The sequence below is a fragment of the Amblyomma maculatum genome, chromosome 5 (genome assembly GCF_055883805.1).
Source record: "Amblyomma maculatum isolate TAMU_Amacu chromosome 5, ASM5588380v1, whole genome shotgun sequence".
Classification (NCBI taxonomy): Eukaryota; Metazoa; Arthropoda; class Arachnida; order Ixodida; family Ixodidae; genus Amblyomma; species Amblyomma maculatum.
In genome coordinates this window covers 28,586,826-28,603,762 of record NC_139348.1, presented here as the reverse complement: position 1 = coordinate 28,603,762, position 16,937 = coordinate 28,586,826, and the positions used below count along the sequence as shown (strand labels likewise).

At 44.1% G+C, this 16,937-nt stretch overlaps 1 protein-coding gene across 1 annotated transcript in view; it reads left to right on the top strand.

Moving 5' to 3' along the window:
• Positions 1-12,741: 12,741 nt before the first annotated feature.
• The window catches only part of LOC146187912 (uncharacterized), a 60,555-nt gene continuing 56,359 nt past the window's right edge, over positions 12,742-16,937 (top strand). Inside the window, exon 1 of the mRNA XM_084603060.1 lies at positions 12,742-12,829. Coding sequence (XP_084459186.1) covers positions 12,758-12,829 — 72 coding nt within the window. The 5' untranslated portion in view covers positions 12,742-12,757. The remainder of the gene's footprint in view (positions 12,830-16,937) is intronic.

Sequence of the window (16,937 nt, the reverse complement as noted above, 5' to 3'; positions counted from 1 at the left end):
CGCAGAAGTGATCAAGATCTATGCGAGGTGAATTTTTATTTTCTCGCGGAATGTTTTGTGATCAGTGCATGCAGCGATGTCGTTAGGCAGTGAACTCCATAGTGCTATTGCGTTGGGGAAAAATGAGTTGTTGTAAGCAGACGTGTGGCCACTGATGCGTGCTATCGGGTTACCGTGACTTAGCCGGGAGGACGTTCGTAGTGGGGCGGTTAATAGAGCGTGCCGTGATCTTGTGTTATGATAAAATGTATGAAGTAAGCATAGGCGGGAAACGACTCGGCGTGATTCTAGTGTTGAGAGACGGAGGGACTGCTTGAGGGCGGTGACACTGGCTTCTCTTGAGTAGCATGAAGTGATGAACCGAGCTGCACGATTTTGGATTGATTCCAGTTCGATGGTGAGATACGATTGCCATGGGTGCCAGATGGATGATGCATACTCTAATTTTGGCCGCACAAATGTTTCATACGCGAGTTGTTTTATGTTAGGTGATGCAGATTTCAGATTTCTTCTCAGGTAGCCAAGTGTGCGTGAAGTGTCGGAGCAAATGGTTCTAATGTGGGTGACCCAAGAAAGTGTTGATGTGAGATGTACACCTAGATATTTATAAGATTTTGCAACGGTTATAGGGACGGATGAAATGCTGTAAGTGTGATTCGTCAAGGTGTGTTTGTGAGTGAAGGACAACGATTTGCACTTAGTAAGATTTAAAGGCATCTGCCACTTTTCACACCATGATGCAATAACGTCAAGGTCCTGTTGCAAAGTGAGGTTATCGGTTGAGCTACTTATTGCATTATAGATGACACAATCGTCCGCGAAGAGTCGCAATTTGCATTGAATATTAGAGGGCAGGTCGTTGATATATATTAAGAAGAGTAATGGTGATAACCCGGCCCCTTGAGGGACACCAGGACTTATAGTACTTGTCCGTCCAGTATAAAGATTTGCAAAGAATGGATCAATACACCACTTTCTTCATTTAAGACAGCAGTATCTGTCATATATACACCTCATAATCTTGAAGAAATACAATTTCTGAAGATTCTACCTGGCAGACATTGTTATAAAGAGTTCATTCACATGTAGAAAACACTGGAGACGTGCTGCTAAACCAACTACGCTATTTGTCTTTCAATTTGGTGTTGCGCGTCCTACAAACCAGTGGATGACAGCGCGAAACGAGGCAAGAATCGCCCGCAGCTGCTGCAGCAGGCGCAGAGCGAACGATGAGCTGATCTTGCCACTTGCGATGGCAGAGACTGTAATTAAAAGTAAACAGCTCCCATTGGTTTCACAGTGAGTGAGAAGGCCATAGGAAAAAGCGTGCACATTCTCTTCAGACCAGCAATGCATATGTATAGAACTTACTAATGATAGCAAATGCACGGATTGACGAATTTATTTAGGAGAATGGCCACGTCATTAAGGAAAGATAAGTGCACAACATAACAAAAAGAGGTCTGCACTACAGTTAAACAATAATCAAATCCTATTGCTCCAAGCCACCTCAACTTTGTAGTGAACGAGAGTCATTTTAGGCAGATGTACTAAGACCCTACAATGCGCAAATTTAAATGCGCAGCAATCGGTATAAAGGCGCAGACCCCCTACAGGCACCGATAAATTGAGATACCAGCTGCACTGGAGCCATTTTTTCTAAGAATCATGAATTCTTGGCACAATATATCAGAGTGTTGACTGCAATGATGCGAGTGCTGTGCCTAATTGAGTCACTAAGTCTACTTTGCCTCATGCCGCTCCATTAATAAATTCGTACTCTTACAAAAACAAGACCGTTCTTGGGTGCCATGTGTTGTACGATATACGTTTCTGTACAAAACACCATTATATGGCTCATACACGATCCAATAGTCACAACATATTTACAAACTGGTGCATCATACTATGGCACGCTGTAATCTGCATACGCAGTTACAAAGTCAGCAGGCATGATAGAGTGCCAAGAGAAGGCTCACTAGAATCACACTTTGAAATAGCATGCCACAGCTACGCGGATTGAAAAGGAAATTTTAGATCGATGAGCACTGCAGGTAGCTGCTCAAGTCTGGACTGAATAGTTCCATCTTTCTTAAAGATTCATAGCATTCATAGCAAGATTTCCAAGCAGGATTAATATCGCTTTACTGGTTAGTCTCTATTATGTGTCTCCGCGCTGTTATTCCTTCAAAATCTATTATGTGGTTTAATGCCCCAAAATGAACAGAGCTGTGAGACATTGCATAGTGGAGAGCTCTGGAAATTTCAGCCACTTGAGGTTCCTGTCGATACACTGAAATCGCACAGTACAATGGCGCCTTTTTGCCACTGTCGAAAAGCGGCTGTGGTGGTAAGGATTCGACACTGGGTCCTGTGGTTCAACAGTCCAGTGCTTTAACCACACAGCAGCCGCTCCAGGACGTCAGTTTATTGAAATCTTGCTGAAAGCTTTATGAAAGTGCAGAAATAAACTTATTTATATGTCACTAAAAGCAGCCAGAACTGAAAATGTCTATAGTCATGCATCCGGTAAATGTATTACTACTGCTATCAAGTGCCATTATAATATGTGGTTCTTTCGACCTCGAAAATCATTTATAATACAGATCACGTCATTATAAAAGCCATGCGCAGATCACCCTATTGCATGAAATAGATCACTGTAAGCATGTCTTACGAAAGAAATCCTTTATTTACCATCAACTGAAGAATTATTTAATGAAACAAGTCATAAAGTTTCTTCTAGCTCGGCACTTCCAACAGAATGTGCACCTGTAGCTGATCCTTATCATATCCAGGTTCCTAGCATGCCCGATGGTGAAACCAAAGAGCAACAAAAAAGTACATGCAGGGACAAGAGAAGTGGCGGCAAGTGCTCAATGAAGTTTGCATTCTGTCGGCCGACCCCGTCCACTGGATCCGTCTGCATGTTCGCACCTGCTGTTCACTTTTCCCGTGTCCACCAGCAAGCGGCAGCATGAAGATTGCTTTGCCTAGTTTTACATTTTCTGGCGGCAGGTAGTGCTAGTGTCACTCGCCAAGATGTCCAGCCATTCAGCCTGCCGGCCGGAATTTTTCTTTACTTGGCCTGCTGCCCGTAGCTATATGGAGTGAATATTCTCTCGTACAGTATATCCTTATATGCACCACAGCTCAGTGAACGGCAATCGAAGCCCCACTGTTTGTGTAACAGCTTTCTACATTCCTTTGTTGTGTAGGCAAATCTGTTATATTTTCATAGATATGAAAAAGAGTACTTAACTGGGGCATTAGACAGCTATAGAGGCTGTACCATTGCATGAGCGTTCATGCTTATATTAATTTAAGAAAGTGTAGACATCAAATTTGGAGCTATACGTTTTGTTATTTCAATGATTCATAACATATTACTATAATAAGCCACCGCACGGAATCGAGCACTGCCTGCGAAATAACGTATAATTCAATTTTGGCTACCATGTCATCAGTTTCAGCAGTCGATTGATGGCTATCGTGCAGATAACGAACAAGCAGCTATTACTTCACTGCTTTTGTATGCCTCTTGTGACATCGACTCCCAACTAGGCTGACTAAAAAAGGATGGGGGCGGGAGGGCGGCACTCTAGCTCGGAGTTTAATGGTATGACGCAACAGGTTTAATGGTTCCCGCTTGCCAACTCCTCTTACAGATCCTCGTTCACATCCATTAACTCTGCTACTACATTAAATTCTCCTCAAAAGAAAGAAAGCCGAAAGCGAAAAATCCTCTCTAGAAATGAAAGAACAACTCTTGATAACCTAGCTCGTAGAACTGATATAGATAACTAGCCTGCAGATAAATATGGCAACAAAGTTGTTCTAGTCGAAAATTATAAAAAAGAGGCCTGTAGACAGCTTCACAACACTTGCCACCATGAAACGTTAAATACCGATCCGACCGAACATTTCACTGAAGTCATACAGAGTAATATGGAAGATCTATTTGCCAGGAAACCAACTACAGAGATTGACTATATATTTCTGGAGCCATTAAACAGAAAAGCAAGTTTATTATACCTACTGCCCAAGATTCACAAGGTTTCCACAGAAGCATTGTTTACCACAGGCGTACTGGAAGGCCAACTGTTTATGACAATAACACTCCCAAAGATAACCTGTCAATAGTCCTAATCCAACCCTAGGAGATCTCCCAACCCAGATTCCTTTGTTTGTGCTGGACACATCTCACTTTCTCCGAGTATTTGGCTTTCTTAATAACACGGCTAACCTTTCAGATGACTGTGTACTTGTCACACTTGATGATACGGCACTCTACAATAATATTTCTATCGATGAAGGTGTCGACGCCCTCTCTCATATATTCATCAACAACTTCAAGGAGGCGTCTGAAGTTCATCTACCGCTTCTAGTCTGGTCCGAACTGTAAATTATTTGTGGTTGAATTTATCCTCCAATCTACAGACATTCGGAACCTGCATTGGCACTCTATTTGCGCCGACTAACGCGAACATATTCATGGGAGTTATAGAATCTAATATACTCAATTCATTTCTCTAAAAACCCCTCATATACCTTCGCTACATTGACATCTTCATAATATGGCAGCATGGATCAGAATCACTATAATCGTTTGTCTCTCATCTTAATATTCATCACAGGAGCTTTAAATTTACTTTGCATTTCTCACAATTGAAAGTAGACTTCCTTGACATCACAGTGTGGTGGTAAATGGAAAACTTATTACTTCCTTGTACAGAAAACCAACGGATAAGCAGCAATGCCTACATTTTAAAAGTCATCGTCCGAGATATTGTTAGCAAGAAATATTTGTAGGACAGCCGACACGGCTTAGCAAAATATGTAGCGAAGATAATGACTACGCAAGCGAACTACCTTAATTGAAAATAACGCTAATTCAAAGAAACTACCCCGTTAAATCCTTGAAAAGCAACCACTTTAAACCGCAACTATGAGCTCACGAAACGACCAAAGGCCAACACAGAACGCCAGCCTTCTTCTGTAAAGAAATACTCTAATGCCCTTCCAAACAAACAATATATTGCGGAAATACCAATGCATGCTGACGCGTAATGAATGCTTGAAGGAAATATTCCCGTAGGCACCAAGGGTAACATACAAACGTCACACAAACCTCAGAGATATTATAGTGCATTCTAAACTCGACAACAAGCATCCAACACAACCACATTCTTTTTCTTGAACCAGATCCAAGCCATGCAGTCATATACAAAAAGATAATTGCTTAAATGTACTGCAAGCGATTGCACTTTTCACACAAAATCTCGGTATAATTGCACATCTTCAAAACGTAATTTCTACGCTCTAGAATGCTCATTCTTTCATAAACAGTACATCGGAGAAACCTCTTGAAAGCGGTTTCTCAGCATTTAAATCAGAAAGACCATAAATTCGAAGAAATTCAATATATATTCTCTAGGCAGGCCTAATTTAAATCTTCAAGGGACTGTAAATATAGAAAGGCATATCTATTCCCCATATTTAGAACATTGGAACCAACAGGTGTAAATATCTCGAAAGGAACGTTCGAATCCCTTAAATATATTCCCTCTGTGCCATAACTAATCGGGAAAGCAATCCCATATAGCGTTGATTGTACTTTATTCACAGCAGGTGTACACACTATGCCCCTCCAAAATAGCATAAGCTGCAGGTGTTATTCTAAACATGTTTCGTCATTGTCACTTCCTACTTTTCTTGGCACTTGAAGCCTTTTGTTTCCACGGCGTGGCAGGTGTGGTTCATTTAACTTGTTATTTTTCGGTTTTTTGCGTCCTTCTTCCCTCCGAGCCGAATACCTTTGGGAACTGTTCCCTTAAACATGTATTCTTTATGAGGACCCTTTTGGAATACCTGTCCCATTTCAAGAAAGGTGTGTCAGCATTGAACGTGCTTTAGTGCTGATTCAACTTTCTCCCCGCTTTGTAGATTGTTACGTTCCTCTCCACCATCACTATCTCTCCCCCTTTCCAGCTTTCCTTCTTCGAAAAAAAAAGCGTATTAAAATCCCTGCCAGCGATGATCGCGCTGCCCATACTAAGACAAGTCCACTTGTCGAAACGTTGGCTTAAATTGCGAACTGAGGCTCCCCCCTCTACCCTTGTTCAGTGCTCTTATCCTGTAGACATCTTATTTCGTTCTGCCGCGGATACCATGAATAACTTAAGAAACCATGCTTCACCAACTAGCCCAGCAACGTGTTTTATGGAGCGTGTAGAGGACAACCGAAATAAGAGATAAAAGCTCTGCCCCAGCGTATTTGCTGTTAGTAATCGCGTCTTTTGCAGACAGCGGTAGCTATGAGTGTATTAGTGTATTAGAGTGTATTAGCTCATCGAGCAGTCTTAGTCGTGCGTACCTCGCATGCGATTGAAGGTGAACACCAGCAAAAAGAGGACGCATTCACAAGGAAGGAGTGCACAAGGATGACGCAGGAAGACGCTGGAGCGTCCAGCGTAAGCTTTATGCACTCCCTCCTAGTGCACGCGTCCTCTTTTTGCTGGTTTTAACTTTCAACTAAGCACCAACTGGCCCAACAATCTACGTTCTTGAACTCGCATGCGATTTTCCTGCTTGCGAATGGCGTGTCTCTGATTGTGCAGTAGGCGCGCTTGGTCGTGTTCATTGTAATTACTTTGATAATTATACCTTTTCTATTGTCCTGGTATTTCTTTCCCAATGCGCACATTGATGCTGGATTTAGAATTACTGGTGAAGTCCATAGCCTTCCAGACAACGGTCCACTTCTTGAAATGGAACAGCATATTCTTAAACTAGCCCAAGCTGACACAACGAACTGACACAAATCATCGACACAAATTCTGAAGGCTAAAGTACGCACCCCGGAGTGTTGATGATATAAACTCGTCTTCTTCCCCGCTTTACTGGCGGGGTATATGTACCGCTTCGTGCGCCGTTACATCCGCGCATGCCACTAATGTCAACGTCGCAAAAGCCTTCCACGACGATCCACAGCTCCGCTGCAGCCCTTGGCCTGTTCCAGCAGGCCATTCGACCATGTGGGCATTGATCACTCTAGCTGGTAACCGTTGGGTCATCGTGGCAGAAACATCTTTTTTTGCCTTCTGCGTCGGCGCAAGACGTTGCATCTTTCGTCCTTCACCATCTCGTTCTGAGCCACACTTCATTAAAAAAAATTTTCAGTGACCGTGGCTGTGTTTTTCTTTCCGAGACCACCGAAGCCCCCTTTTAGCAATGCCGCATTGTTGTTCACACATCTACCTCGGCCTATCACCCGCAAACAAATTCCATGACGGAACGTTTTAACTGAACCTTGAGGTATATGCTGGACGTGTATAGTCCGACCACTCGAACTGGGACCGACATCTCCCGTTCGTCGCGTACGTCTACAATACTACCAACCAAAGTATGACCGGCCTCTCCCCCTTTTTCCTTTTCTACGGCCGTAAGCCCACCTCTACTATGGAATTGGTCCTCCCTCATAGCCCTGATACTTCCGAATTGACCACACTATCTCAAGCATGCCCCATATAAAGAAGAATGTCGCCAGCTTTCCCGGCCATTTACAGCTCGGAACCAGAGTCACCAGACGTTCTTTCGCGCACCGACATGTCTAGCTTTGTCATATACCACAAACGCCCGCAAACTCCTTCTGCAGGATACCTCAATTTTCTCCAGAGGGGTACTTGTAGTGTACCACCAACGCATGGTGACTGAAGAAGTTGTGGAAGAAGGCAAACCTAGGTAAAAGGTGTGTGGTGTAACGAAGACGACATACAAAAGAGGAGGACACAAGAGACTGGCTTGCTAGCCGAGCGCTCGGTAGAAACGGCGACCTAGAATAGAACTTACTCTAACAAATCTAACAAACGCAGACAACAAAATGCGTGTACTAGGAATTTACCTAGACTTCATCAAGGCAGTTGATTATCTGACTCGTAAGCTGCTTCTCGAAAAACTAAAATAGTACGGTGTTCGCGGATTACCATTAGACCTAATCAAATTATAATTTTCACAGTGCGTGCAAAATGTTGAGCTCAATGGCTGTACCTCACGTTTAACTTGTATACACTCGGGGATCACACAAGAAAGAATTTTAGGACCATTTCTATTAATGTTGTGGGCCCTTCTCCACGGACCTTTAAAGGCAGCGGCGCGCCGCATCGTATTTGAAGGGCGCGCTGCCTCCCGGCATCCCCTTCCATCAACTGCAGAGGGAAAAGCGGTCCCCGATCGGTCCCTGCTCCGACCCATAAAACAAGGCGCGCTGGGGTCTCGCTCTCTATTTGCTCTTCGGTTTCCTGCTGCCCGCTTGCTGTACGCTCCCGGGGTGCTCTCCCGACCTGACAATGGCATGACCCCCTCGGATCTGCCTCGACGGACCTGCCTATCCTTAGTCTTACCTCAGTGAGATAAAGATGTTTATTTCACGGCCCCCTGAGTCTGTGTCTTGCATGTCCCTCGGGTAGAGGCATCGCCCACAATGCATTCTAAAACGACATCATCAATGTGGACGCGCAGGCTACGCACGTCATCTTCGCAGATGACAGCCTTTTTTTGTGTCTCGGAAGACTATAGAGAACTATTTACCAAGGCAAACGTGGTGTCATCTAAATCTAGGTGAATAAGTAATAGAGCATAGTTTGGTAATCAACAACGGCAAGACACAAGCGACCGTTTACCGTGGGAAGACAAGACTGGTTCCATGGGAGTTAAGTTAAACAGCTCGGGAACAAATATCGTAGCGAATTTAGAACATTAGAAGTCGTTTTTACAAATGCAATGTCGTATGATCAGACTTCCGGCAGTAATTACTATTCTGCATAGAAAAAAGGCTTTCTTACCCAAGAACGTTAGTAGTAGTAGTAGTAGAAGACTTTATTGAGGCGCAACACTTAGGCGCCTAATACATCAATGGACGGCTGGACGAGTAGGCACTGTTCTTCTTCACACTCAGTATACAAGCCAGTCCACCCAGGTCCAGATAGTATAAGAGGGGTTGGAAAGAATACCGATTGCAATGCAACGGGACATGAAAATAGGCAGTGTGAAAGGTTGGCATAAGAGGAGGGGCAGTTGGGGCATGATGGATCAGGACAGAATTTGTACAGATATTGCCGGGCAGGGGTTGTGAGCGTATTCAGTTGTACCTGCCGAAGGACATGAACTTCCCGAACGAAGAGATTACCATGAGGTTCGATCGGGGTAGAGTTTGCGGTCTAAGCAAGCAGCATGGTAATATTCGATGATGGTGGTGCAAAGAGACATTCTCGACCCAGCCTCCAAGGATCTTGGCCAGGGGATGAACGGTGCCCGGTTACAAGTTTCATGGACGAGCTGGTTCTCCAGCTCATTGCCGTTAATCCCCGAGTGTCCACGTACGCCTCGTATGTAGCTCCTCGTGGATCCGGCAGCCGGGCTCTCTTTCATTCTCATCTATCTACCCCTGCCACTCACACAAGCGGCCCCTTTCCGCACCCTCCGGATATCTCGCTTAAGGTCCTCTGCATCATTCTCTCCAACCTGTGACTCAGTATATTATATACACTGACGCCAAGGCTGCTATCCGTGCCATTCAATCTAAAAATATCACACATTATCTGTCCACGGAGCTCGAGGCCACACTTGCTGCGCTGCAGCCCTGCCCCCTTTTCCTCCGATGGATCTGATGTTTTTATAATACTCTCTCATTTTGTCGTATAAATAATTGCATTCTCGTGTGGGGTACTGTCACAGGCACTAATATGCCGGGACTCCGTAGGCTTCAGAGAAAGGTGGCCAGAATAATTACAAACTCCATGTGCGACACTAATCTGCAATCATCGTTTCATGAGCTGGATCTATTGCATGTGGAAGACAATGCAATTACAATCTGTCTCGCATTACTCACAGAAAGGAAGAAGAACAGTGATGTCCTAACAAATTTAGGAAAACTAACTCCCAAAGTTTCTTCAGGTTGTTTCACGCGGAAACCCTAAATCTGAAAAGTTGACTTCAGCAGAGCAAATTACGGGGCGCAAACACTAAAATACTCTATTCCATTGCCTTTAAATACTTATTTGCCTAATAATATCGACATTTTACAGCTGAATGCTAATAAGCTTGTGGGGCCCCACATCCCCTTTTAGTGTTTCAAACCGCGCGCGCTTTTTTCTGTTTGTGTTGGTGTCTACCCGGGCAGCGCGAGTACGCATGAGCGAGCAGCCTGGATCGGGGGCGGCATGTTATCGGCGCGAGACAGAGGGTAGATAAGCGCGTCGGAAGCATGGCTCGGGGCTTTTGCGCCGGACGGCCGGCCAACGAAGGGCGGCGAGGCAGCGTCTCAGGCCGGCGGGATGTACACGGACGACGGAGCGGAGTCCTGCGAGACAAAGACGGAAGCGGCGCCTACAAGAATAGTGAGTTTTAGAATAGGGGGACCCAAGGCTTGGGTCCCCCAAGGAAATAGCGCGCGGCAGCGCACCGTACTGGCCGAGCGGCGAGTTTTAGAATAGGGGTTTTCCCGACGCAGCGAAGCCGGGCTTGCGTTCGTCGATTGCAGCCCCACGACGGTAGTCAAGGAAAAGAATTTTAATATATAAAAGCCAGCAACGCTATCTTATTCATCAAAAAGTACTATTATTATGCAAGACCTATCTTAAGACTACCAGTTATATAAACCGTTTTCGTCAGACAAAACGAAATCGGCCAATTGTCAATACAGGCCGAGACCGGGAAACCTCATTTGAACCTTCCGCGGTCTCCGCCGTCTGGCCCCATGGCAACCAAAGGTGGCGAACTCGCTAAGCCTAGCAGCTCGGTAAATCCGGAAGCAATCTGAAAATATAGTGCGTTTTATCGCTAAAATTTGGTTGTGCGGGCATCATGATGCATAGCATAAGCTTCGTTGGCCTTTCGTTTTCCATGAACGCGTGACACCATGGAGCGGTGTCGACGAATGTGTGCCGAGGCGAGCGGCCGCCACTTGGGGAACGCCGCCATGTTGCCGTAACCCAAGCGACCCAACGGCGGCTTGGGGTGAACGCTATTTCCGAAAAATAGGGGCCGCCCCTAGCGTTAACCCATGACCCCAAGCGCGCCTTATGTTCTGCGCATGCGCATTTCGGCGCCCGAAGCTCCTTGGGGGCCCCAAAGCTTGGGGCCCCCTATTCTAAAACTCTCTATTGCCTTCGGAGTGCTAGCGTGAGTGCTGCCACGCGAGAAGCAATGCTTTTGTACAGTCGCCAACGCTTTGGCTCTATTACTCACCCTGTCCGCGCCGCAGTGTGTTTTGTGTTGCCGCGGTGAAGCCCTGACCAATGTTCCGTTTTATTCTGCACAGTCCATTGTCACGCACTTCGACGGCATGTTTCCAGTGCAGTTTTGACCAATGCTGTTTCTTTTCTATTTTATACTTTTCTGTTGATCCGGAATAAACCGGTGTTTTTAAGAATGCCTTGGGCTTTCACTCGTAGGGTGAGACCATCGCTCGCGTACCCGTATTCTGGAAGGTGGAGCCTTCAAGCTTAAGACGTACACTACTAGTATTAATATTGTATAACGTTTTGAGATGACATCATTTTCTCGCGGCGTTCCTTTGTTGTTTTTTTTTCGTTTTAGCGATATCATTTCTGGTACATTAGTAAACTCCTCTTTCGGATGTCGTGTGTGCATTTCACTTAACTGTGATTTCAAATGCAAGAGAGTTGTATAGACCATTCTTTTTCATGGATACGAATGTTTTTGATTCCGTAGAATCCACTACAGTCCACAGAATTTCTGTTTGACACTGCATAATGCTGTCGCCTTGTGTACTGTCCACGCCAACATTTCTGTGTAAGCGGTACTTTTCTTTTGTATTGTATGCTCCACTGTCAAGTTCCACCTGTTGTTCACATGCAAGGGAGTGCGGTCCACTCAAGCTGCGGTCGCAGCTTTTAGCCTCGCGTCCTTTCATTGTTTACGGAGAATAAAGCTTATCTTTATCACTTTGTGCTAACAGTTATAACTCAGTGATGTTTATTCGGGCTTATCTCAAGGGTCAGTTATTCGACCACATTTGTTTCTCATTTACATCAACGATCTTCCTCCCAAAATAGCATCTAACATTCATCTGATCGCTGACGATTGTGTTGTTTTTCATGAAATAAAATCCCCTGACGGTGCTAAACTTCTTCAGAGCGATTTTTCTCACATTTATTCGTGATGCAACGATTGGCGCATGGACCTAAGCATTGGCAAATGTAAAGTTATGAGAGTATCCCGACACGCTAACACCCCCTCCAGATGCTGCCTAAATAACGTACCCCTTGAATCTGTTTCTAGATACAAATACTTGGGTGTCCACATTTTTGCAGGCCTCACCTGGTTACGTCATATCGAGTGCATTATTAACAACAGTAACCGTGTGCTGGGCTACGTACCGCGAAACTTTATGAAAACTCCGTCGTCTCTTATATTATTACTTTATAAAACACTAATCCGTTCTAAAATAGAATACGCAGCTGCTATATTGGGTTGGATTAGATTTTTGTTTACTACGCGTTCTTCGCAGAAACTTTACGTTGCTACGGGAAAGTGCAATTTATGTGACGTGCTTTTCTGGCGCAACGTGGACAGCACACTTGTTCAGAACCAATTAAGGCCGTTTTATTTTGTGTTTCTTTTTCTGCGCACGCCAGTAAATATGTGCGCCATAAAAGTGCAGGGTTGCGTGATGTTTTGAGCAAGTATTTATAGGTCGCTGTGGTCCTGCAGTTCTGCTTCGTACATTCTAGCGATGGCTCTCAATCCTACCTCTGCGCTGCTACTCGTCCTGGCCGCTTCGCTCACGCATGGAGGCGCATCGCCGGTAAGTCAGTCTCAAGTGCACGCTCGCGACGTTTCAAAGATTTGCAGAGGAAAACTGAACCCAAAGCAGCTTCCTTAGGGAAGAACTAGAGAAAGCAAGAACTGCCAACTAGCTCGACCAGCAATTCTGAAATTTTTTGAAGTTAACTATGAGATAAAAAAAAAAAAAAGAAACGTCGCCTGCTGAATCTTGAAAGCACGGGGGTCTTAGGTTTTTTGTTATAACGCCTAGCATCGCGAACCTTAACAGCAAGAAGAATAATTGCGTAATCCTCATTGCCACGCAGTTTATCTCAGCTGAGCAACGTGGTAATTTTGCATGAACACAAGAGGGTAAAATTTGTGATCAGCTTTCACGAGCTCCCGAACAAGTGTTTTTCAGCCTATCTTATAACATGTGGCACGGAAGTTAAGGGAGTGAAAGTGAATTTACCACGTGTCAGGTGAAGGTCATTAAAAGTCACACGACAGCAGCCCCCTGTTGCGTATACAAATGCGATTTTCCTGTTCTGAGCAAAATATTAAAAATCTGGAGGGCATTTCAGGTGCGAAAATAGTAGTAGTATTTATTTATTTGAAGTGTATTTTATTTTTTACACATCAGGAAGGAGGCCAAAAGGCACGACGCCTGACGTGGGCCTTCCTCCTTGGGGAAAGCAAAATGCATTTGGCACATGTATACAAAACAAGCAAATACAATATGTGTAGCGGTCATCATGACATCAATTTCCACAAGCACATGAAACAAAATCCATTAAAATAACAATATCTGAACCTAAGGTGTTCTGAATAAATAAGAAAAACAACAACATGAAACCATCACAAGCCACGACTGCTGGTACAGCAATCTACTATGAACATACAAGAAGGAAAAACTGTACAGAGCATGTTACAGTAAACTAAGATTTCTTGAAAAGAAGCAATGATGAAATACAGGAAGATATGAAAGGAAAGAAAGAAAAAGAATCATGTTCACTGGTATGAATACACAGTATATCACAACATATAAAAAAAGGTCATGCAGTCAGCAGTGCAATCATTTTTCTCTTGTAAATTGTTTTACTTTTACATTGGTACAAGAGGTCATGGATATTTCTGTTTTCATTTAAAAGGGCAGTCATTTGATATCTAGTAGTTTTAAACCCGTAATTCGTTCTTGCTTTTGGTGTTCTGATTTCCATATGCCGGAGGTGATATGGATTTTGAGGTAGTTCTGGTGTTACAAAAAACAGGTTCAGAATGAATTGTATTATACGTTTCAAGCGCTAGCCGAAGAGTTTTTAACTGAAAAATGGTTAATAGTCCTAAGCTGTTCCACCACTGGTCCGTGCTTTCTAAGTAAGCTAGGCTAGCAGTTGCTCTAATGGCCTATTTCTGTAGCAGAAACAAAGCATTGAAATTAGCCTGTGTTGTATCGCCCCATACCAGCAGACAACAGTGAAGATGCGATTGAATTAACTGAAATAATGTTGTTTCTTTAGCCATATTGATAATAGAAGCCTAAATTTGTTTAGAAGGCCCACAGATTGCGAAATATTTTTTCTTACTTGATTAATATGGTCAGTCCACAGCAGGTATTCATTAAATATAACCCCAAGACATTTTATTGACTTTACACGCTGTATAACATTTGAATTGCATAGTATAGTTGGCTCATCTCCTATGACTTTATTTTATTTTTTTTTTAGCTCTGAATATTACATACTTCGTCTTCGTGATGTTTAATTCTAACCTATTGGCCCGCAACCATAATGAGAGATTTTCTAACCAGGCATTTGCTTTACTCTCTATAGTTTGTAAACTCGCGTCAGTAAAGAAAATATTTCTGTCGTCGGCGTATAAAACTGTTTCGGAGCAAGGAGGGATATTAATAATATCATTTATATGAACTAGGAATAGAATGGGACCCAGTATTTAGCCCTGTGGCAAACCAGTGCGCATAAGGCCGTAGCTGGAAGGTATGTCGTTGGTCATTGTAAATTGCACTCTGGATGACAAGTAGCTCTCAAGAAGACTGAGGGCTGAGCCTCGTACCCCGTAGAATTCTAATTTGCGTAGTAACATTTCGTGACAGACTGGGTCGAAGGCTTTTCTGAAGTCTAAAAATAGCCCAAGTGTAAACATTCTGTTTTCGATGTTATAGATTATTTTGTCTTTTATGAGAAGTAAAGCTTTTTCCGTAGATTTGTCCTTCTGAAATCCAAACTGTTCTTTGGCAATAGCTCTGCTCTTAGCGAGGTACAAAATAAGGCGGGTGTTGATAACTTGTTCGGCAATTTTCGCGAAGACAGGCAGAACGGATATTGGGCGATAATTATTAGGATCATTATAGCTTCCTGTCTTATGTATTACGCAAACTGTCGCAATCTTTAATTTCTCTGTAAACTTGCCTTCTTTGAGCATTTGGTTGCATATATGTGACAACAAAGGTGCGATAATATCGGATACAGCTTTCACTATCTCACCCTTAATGTTATCAGCACCAAGGGAACAATTTTTTAGACACATGATATACCTAGACATTTCGGCTGTTGTTGTTGGGGAGAGAAACATTGAACATTTTGGACTGACTTGAAGAAATGACATTGGATCAGTGCACGTCGTTTGTGCGGCCTGATTTTCACCAACCGTCAAGAAGTGTTCGTTGAACATGTCTGATAAGGGACGACCTCTGAGGTGGACGCCATCTACTACAATTTCTACTGGAGTTGGTTGAGATCGTTTAGATATTAAATTGTTGTATGACCTCCATATTTGATTTGGGACATGTATTTCGCCCCTACTAATAAGCAGGGGCGAAATACATTAAACAGCGCCTTTTTATTAATTTACGTTAGTTTTTCTGGCAGGGAAATGGTACTATCCATCTCATTTCTCGGTTTTTCTTCCCCGTCATACGACTAAAGGTGCATACGTCGCCAGTTCGAATCCCTATCGCAGAACTGCATTCCATCCTAAGTGGCGAGAGACACCACCTTAACGTGCATAAAGAACCGATACGTCTCAATTTGGATGCTATTCACTTGTATACGCTATCGAGAAATATCCGTTCGACTAACATCTAAAATGAGTTAAATTATTACAATATATATTTATTAATTTATGCCTGCTCACAGCCATCCTCCAGGCGCGTGTACATTTAGAACAACTTTAAAGGGACTACAGAATACCTGCAAAAGCCACTGAATAACGCTTTGAATGTGTAGAACGAATGCTTCCGAGCGTTCCCCAAAAATATAAGTCCTCGAAGCAAAGGCACCCATTTATTATTAATTTTTAAATACCGCGCATTTTGAAATTCGTGGGCTACTCGGTTCTCGCGTGGCCGTAAGATTTGAAACTATTCGGCCTGAAGTATACCTACGTCACAACTACCGAGAGTGACAGGCCACGACAGGCTGACATTGGCTACAGCTGCGACGGCCACTACGTCACGGACACACTTCCGATTTCTTCGAAAGTCGTCTGCCCGAGCGCTGCATGCACTGAATGCGTGAACCCCTGAGCCTGGTGCTTCGGTTCGCGATGTTACCCGGGAAGCTGGTGGCGTCTGACTGAAAGTGTGCGTCGGCGCCGGAGTGCGAAAAGAGCACGAGCTGGTCCGATTCTTCTGCTTCAGATCATATTTCAGGACCAGCCCATAAAATCGGCAGCGTCAACCTTCGTGTACCGACCAACGGCGCAGCAACAGCGTACTAGTAGTCCCTTCCCGCCTTTGCAGCATCGACGATTTGTGAGGCGGGTTGATAATTAAATGCAACGTGCGTCAAAAGAGGTCTGCCGTCAGCTGCATTTAGAATGTTAGGCTAAATAGGCTTTTAGGCTAAATAGCCATTTCGCGAGAATTGTCTAGTTCCTGTGTCCCCCCCCCCCCCCCCCTCTTCCCCGTTCACCAAATACGTACGTTACTGAACGGTTGGGGGCAGAAATCCAACAAAGGCAACGCGTTAGAAACGGCACACTTGGCTCTCGCGAGCGAAACTAAACCACGTGACCGATTGTGAGTAAACGCCGCGCTTACCGAGTGACCAACTCTCTTCGTTGTCTCTTTCGCAAGCTTACGGTTTGGTCGATGCCGTCCCATTAGTAATGCACTGAGCCGGAAAGAC